The 6582-nt window shown below is 39.0% G+C and overlaps 1 protein-coding gene across 1 annotated transcript in view; it reads left to right on the forward strand.

The window, feature by feature from the left end:
- Window positions 1-3798, forward strand: part of rfk (riboflavin kinase) — a 6286-nt gene extending 2488 nt beyond the window's left edge. Inside the window, exons 3-5 of the mRNA XM_020602511.1 lie at window positions 56-207; window positions 830-932; window positions 3076-3798. Coding sequence (XP_020458167.1) covers window positions 56-207; window positions 830-932; window positions 3076-3236 — 416 coding nt within the window. The 3' untranslated portion in view covers window positions 3237-3798. The remainder of the gene's footprint in view (window positions 1-55; window positions 208-829; window positions 933-3075) is intronic.
- The last annotated feature ends 2784 nt before the right edge of the window (window positions 3799-6582 follow it).

Below are 6582 nucleotides of genomic sequence, written 5' to 3' on the forward strand. Positions count from 1 at the left end.
TTGCTTCTTCTTCTTCTTCCTCTGTTTCTCCTTTCTCCTCCTCCTTCATCTCCAGCCAACTTTCCAGACTCAGTGGTGGACAACCTTCCAGCAGATATCAGCACAGGGATCTACTATGGTTGGGCATGTGTGGGCAATGGTGACATCTACAAAATGGTGATGAGCATTGGCTGGAACCCTTACTACAAAAATACCAAGAAGTCCATGGTGTGTAGAAGAAAAGGGATGTTCACTGCAAACTGTTTAGTGTTTTTCTTAGAAAAAAGTGTGCACATTGAAAACCAGTCCACATATCAAAGTGGCCTTGTGCAAAACACCAGGTTGTTCCCAGTGGCCAGGCCAGCGCTTTGCATGGCAGCTCCGCCTCCATGTGTGTGCGTGCGTGTGTGTGAGTGATTGTGTCAGCAATTGTAAAGTGCTTTGTCCAGTAAGGTAGAAAAGCACTATATAAGTGTGGTCCACATGGTTTCTTACCAAAATGTGGTGTCCATTAGAAAATGTTAGAAAATTAAAAATGATTTAAGAAAGTAATGACTGCAGTCAGCAGTGTAGCACACTTGTTGTGAGTACAGTTACCAAACACATGTTTGGCATAAAGGTCTTAGTCCTTAAACTCCTCATCTTTTTAATACTGTTTTCAGCATGGTCATCTTTTTAAACTGTTAAATAGAAGTCTGTATTAAACACACACTCCAGACACAGACATTTTTCATTATGTATTTTGAAACTCCTTCTGCTTTGATAACACAATAAGATCAGTGTAGTAGATGTTCATGTTCTCTTTGAAAATAAGCGTAAAGGGTTGTTGTTGGGTTTTTTTTGGTTCTAGGAGACCCACGTGATTCACAAATTCAAAGAGGACTTTTACGGGGAGATTCTCAGTGTTGTCATGGTGGGATACATCCGTCCAGAGAGAACCTACGACACACTTGGTATGACACCTCTCTCTCTCTCTCTCTCTCTCTCTCTCTCTCTCTCTCGCTCTCTCGCTCTCTCATTTCAGGAAGCTCTATTGGCATGACCATTTACATATACAGTATTACCAAAGCATTACTATTACAAATATATAAACACATTTGCAAGCATCACAGTTGATTTAAAAAAGAAATTATTTGTATCATCAGATAAGTAAGATTTTCTAAGTAAGATATTAATGAAAAACAAAACTATAGAAAAATAGTAATAAACTACAGTTTTAATCAACAATAATATAGAAAAACAAGACAGTGGCAGAGAAATCTCTTTATTTGGGTTAGTAATAAGGTGTATGACACAGCGAACTCTGAGGAGATGAACTACAGATATAACATGTTGTGCTGGTTGCCCCTTAGGTTTTGACATGTATAGACATATTTTGCAGCTAATATGCCATTGAAACTGTTTTCTCCCAGTGGATGTTGTAATTTGATTTGGTCAGGGAGTGACTCAGACTCTGGAATTTTAGATATAATTTGTGTGAAGAACTTTGTTCTTATATGTTCATCAGTGTTACAGTCGTAAAAAAAATGTCGCTCTGTCTCCATCAATCTTTGTGGACAGAGCTGACATAGTCCGTCTTCTTTAGGCCTCCAGGTCTGCTGTAGCGGCGGGTCTCAGTGGTCAGGCTATGATCACTGAGTCTTTACTTTATCGATGTCTTCCTCAGTTTCTGGTCAGTCACGGTGGTCAGATAGTCTGTCACCATGTGCTGTCTGCTTAGAGCCAAATAGCAATGGTTTATTTCGAGGGTTTTTTTTGTTAGCTGTCTAAAAGTTGATGTAATTTTCTTTTTGTTTAGTTGTAATTTGGTTGGTCCCAACGGTGTGAGGCCTGTCGTGGGGCATGGTACTGTTAGAGGTGAGACCCAGGACCAGAAGGATGAGGGGATGCCTCTGTTCTCCTTGGCAGTGAGGGGCTCTGTATTGGTAGGAGTCGGGCTGACCTGTTTTTTGGTCTGTATAGAATTTGATTGCTGGTCCCTGATGCACTAGTGGCTAGGATTCAGTACTCTCACCGCTGCAGCCCGGGTTCAATTCAGGGTTGCGTCAGGAAAGGCATCCGGCGTAAAACGCGTGTCAAATTTCAACATGTAAATCTTCAGTGTGACGAGCCCTAACGGGAACAGCCGAAGGTGACTGACAGATAGAATGTGACTGCTCCTTTTTGAATTTGACTTCAGCTTCACCACCACGGCTTACGACTTGTAATTTTATTTGGTGCTCTTACCTTTTCACCAAAATCCTTTCTTCTTAGTATGACCTGATTTAGCGTGTAATATCCCAGACAGGCTCTGTAGTCTCATTTAGCCACTTGATAGCAACCGCCTTTTTAAAAACACGTAAAAGCATTAAAAATCACACGTTTGGTATTTTCTAATTCATTTTATGTCAAGGAACATAACATTAAAATGTATTGGACTTGTGTTAAAGACAGGACTTGTTTCTTTTTTCTTATCTCTTATTTTTAACCAACCCCAGACTCCAGTGCAGGGAACTGGAAGTGCAGAAATGCTGACTCAGTTGCGGGTTTTAAGACTCACTACTACAGTACGCTATAGTAAAATTGGTTTGATAATTGATTTGAATATTTTGAGCCAGATTCTAATAGGTAAGATTGTTTTATGGCATAGAAAGCCCTTCTCCCCTTGTCTCAGAGTTCATTGACAGCCAGATTGAAATTTCCTGTGGAGTTCATTTTTAGTTCCAGATAAGTGTAGTTGTGTGTGTGTGTTCTATATCAGTGGAACCCAGTGAAAACCTCTTTTGGTTTTCCTGCCACCTGGTTTGTTTTTGGAAAACCAAATTAACTGTTCAGGGCTCAGGTCTGATAGAATTTTGCAGAAGATCCATTTGTTGTTATAATGCCTCTTCAGATGGGGCTAGCAAAATAAGATCATCCACAAATAGTATTAATTTGTGTGTCAGAAAGAGTGAGACCAGGGATAACTGATTGTTCCAGTGATTTTTGCCAGCTCATCAATATAAATGTTAAACAGGGTGGGGCTGAGACTGTTCATTTGTGTGTGAGACCTGTCTCACACACTCTCTCCCACCTCACTCACTTGTTTTCTGTATGTCTTTACCCCTGTCCTAACAGAAGACCTCATTGCTGCCATTAACAAAGACATTGAGGAGGCCAAGGTCAAGCTGGAGCTCCCAGACAATCTCAAACTGAGAAATGATAACTTCTTCACCAGTGCACCAACCCTGCCCACCACCACAGCAGTTGTGTCACATACTGTTATAAATGGTCACTGACAGCAATACTGAGCGCACACTCGGACACCACAACAATGCAGAAATTTTCCATATGAACACAGGTTTGTTAACTTGTCCTTATCAAAATGCACAGCCTTGTTGGGAGATGTTTTAGCTGCGGCCACTGCTGTGCATAGACAACCAATCTTTTGTTTTGTCAACCAGTCTCTTTCTTTGGCAGTGTTTGTTTAAAGAGCTATTTGACTTCATCAGCCAGTTATTTAACAGATTATGTTAATTTGTATATATTCACACCATATTGCCTCATCTACCATTTTAATTGTAAGAAGCTTTTGGGTCTCACTGGTCCTGCTGTATTTTTGGAGTGAAGGTAGCTAGATCGTAGGATGAGGGTGACCAGAAAATACAAGTAATCTTCATTCATTTATTCATTTTCTACCGCTTAGTCACCGTGCTGTCCAGAAGTAATCTTTTTTTTACTAATTTGTATATAAAGAACCACAAAAATATAGACCATAAACTGAATCCATCAATCCATCCATTTTCCTCCGCTTATCCGGAACCGGGTCGCGGGGGCAGCAGTCTAAGCAAAGATGCCCAGACTTCCCTCTCTCCAGACACTTCCTCCAGCTCCTCCGGGGGAATGCCGCGGTGTTCCCAGGCCAGCCGAGAGACATAGTCCCTCCAGCGTGTCCTGGGTCTTCCCCGGGGCCTCCTAAACTGAATCCAGGGTTGAAGAAACATCACTTGTTTAGTACATTTCAGCTGAGTTTTGTTTCTGTGCCAGGTGGTTAAAGAGAAAGTCTGGGCATTGTTATCAGTTACAAAACCACAGGTCGCACAGTTAGATGACTTTATGCAGCGTTGCCCATACACAGCATTGCCCATACTTATTTACAGTGAGCTGCCACGATATCAAGATTGACCGCCGCATATGGATTTAAAACAGGTTAAATCTTATTTCAATACAGTTCCATGCATAGCACATATATTCGCTCAGTCCCTCTGTGCCCCTCTCTTAATTTTCTCTCATACACAAACGCGTGATAACGGGCCGTCTGTCAACAGCTCCTCCTCTCCATGTTTGGTTTTTAACACAATGTTGTCAATCGCGGAGATCCAGCTCTTCTAATATGCTAATAGCAAGCTAAATTAATGTTAGAATACAGCTGTTGCTGAGGTTAGTATGCTGTATATAGTATGGACACACGTGTTCTACAAGAGATAAAGTTTACGCTGATTCTTTAACTCTGACCCATTCTTACATGTTGTAAACAGGTTTACCTTTTAGATTCCAGTAGCACAGTCTTCACATGTGAATGTCTTTCTGTATTAGCTTGTTGGGTTAATAGAGAACTAAATGATCTGAGGAACACTAAGACTGAATTAACAAGCAAGTTCTTATGCATGCTTACCTGACATTCAGACCCAAACTCCTCCAGCCTCTGGGTTTGTTAGAGATGACCTATCACCTATCAAAGTTTTACATTTATAGGTGATATGGATGGAAAGTCCAGAGCTCCTGCTCTCCTGCTCTCCTGCTCCCCTGCTCTGATATTTACAGAGGGCAGCGGCGTTTGAAGTGTGTGAACATAAGTTTATGTATTAGGTGTAAGCAAACATCTTTACATTTAGGTTTACATTTATAGGTGATATGGATGGAAAGTCCAGAGCTCCTGCTCCCCTGCTCTGATATTTACAAAGGGCAGCGGCGTTTGAAGAGTGTGAACATAAGTTTATACTATAGAAGTATGAACGGATGATCACGCACAAGTCTGAACAGAAAAACCCACCATACACATTTTTGATATCTATATATATATATATTACAGTTAAATTATTTCAAGGTCTTTCAGATTTGAATAAATGTATTAAACTGATGACAGAATACTGAGTAGTTTTTTTGCAGGTCTCTGTGAAATGATATGAAACTCAAACATGTAATTATAAGTGTGTACAGTTGTTTGAACATAATTGTAAATTGTTTTAAAAATGTACAGCTAGCTGTGTTTTTTTTTTTAAATATGTAATTAAAGTATAATTGAAGGAGTAAAACCTGCCTGTATTATGTGAATGTTGTTGCTACCTTTCTGTCTGGTTTTTGTACATTTCCTTTTAATTTTTTTTTAGTACTAAAGCTTGCAAAATATCAGTGAAGGACAAAAACTGGAAGCAGGACTTTGCTTTAATTTTGTTGACAAATTAACTGCAAAGCTTTTCATTAATGTAGAGAACTATATTCATCCTCTGAAGCACCTAATGTACACAACATCTTATTGTAACTTAAGTTGAAATGTGCTGCTACTTCAAACCTGCCAAATATTTTAACATACTTCTAACATTTTTATTACTACTTTGGGGCCAAATGTTTTCCCACCTGATCACAATTATTTGTTTTAGTTTACGCAGGGGCCATAGTTACTGCATGCAGAGTTCAAGTTTTAACACCTGTTTTATGCTTCATTCATGTGTTTTACACAACTCAATCAAATAAATAATTTGATCAATATACACAAACATTGGTTCGCTTTAAACTCATATATTAAGGTGATAGAAACAGAATTTTTCCAAAAATTCCATAAGCATAAAACTATGAATCAGTTGATAATATACAATTACATGTACCAACGTATAGGGGCATTGGTATGGGAGCTCAGTTTATCTATTATTTGTTCCCAGAGAGGAAGGTGTCAGGCCATTCCATCATAAATCTTCAGAGCCCCACATTATGTAAACTCTTAACCTTTTCTTAAAACAAAGCATCCCTGAACCCTCTCCTCACCCAAGCAAAGAGTAGTTATGTGGCTTGACACAGCATCTTGTAGAAAGAAATTCTTGATAAAATAATATAGTGCTATGTTATGCATTTACAAAACTGTTTAAAAGATTGTTTAATCTGCTTGACCTTTATAATGGCTTGACCTGTGCAATAGAAATGCTGTGTGTGAGGACGTGTCAAAGTGCAGGGATTCAGAACAACAGGAAGTTGCACAGATGCAGATTGAGATGACTAAACTGCAAGAAGAGTGTGAGTGGGTATAAGGCCTTATTGTTTTGGCTTTAAATTATCAACATTTATCAACATTATATGAAATGCTTGGCCTTCTATGATTGACAGTATAATCTGCATTAGCAAATACAGTGGGTACGGAAAGTATTCAGACCCCCTTAAATTTTTCACTCTTTGTTATATTGCAGCCATATGCTAAAATCATTTAAGTTCATTTTTTTTCCTAATTAATGTACACACAGCACCCCATATTGACAGAAAAACACAGAATTTTTGACATTTTTGCAGATTCATTAAAAAAGAAAAACTGAAATATCACATGGTCATAAGTATTCAGACCCTTTGCTGTGACACTCATATATTTAACTTAGGTGC

This window comes from Monopterus albus, unplaced genomic scaffold, assembly GCF_001952655.1.
Source record: "Monopterus albus unplaced genomic scaffold, M_albus_1.0 scaffold56.1, whole genome shotgun sequence".
NCBI classification, from domain to species: domain Eukaryota; kingdom Metazoa; phylum Chordata; class Actinopteri; order Synbranchiformes; family Synbranchidae; genus Monopterus; species Monopterus albus.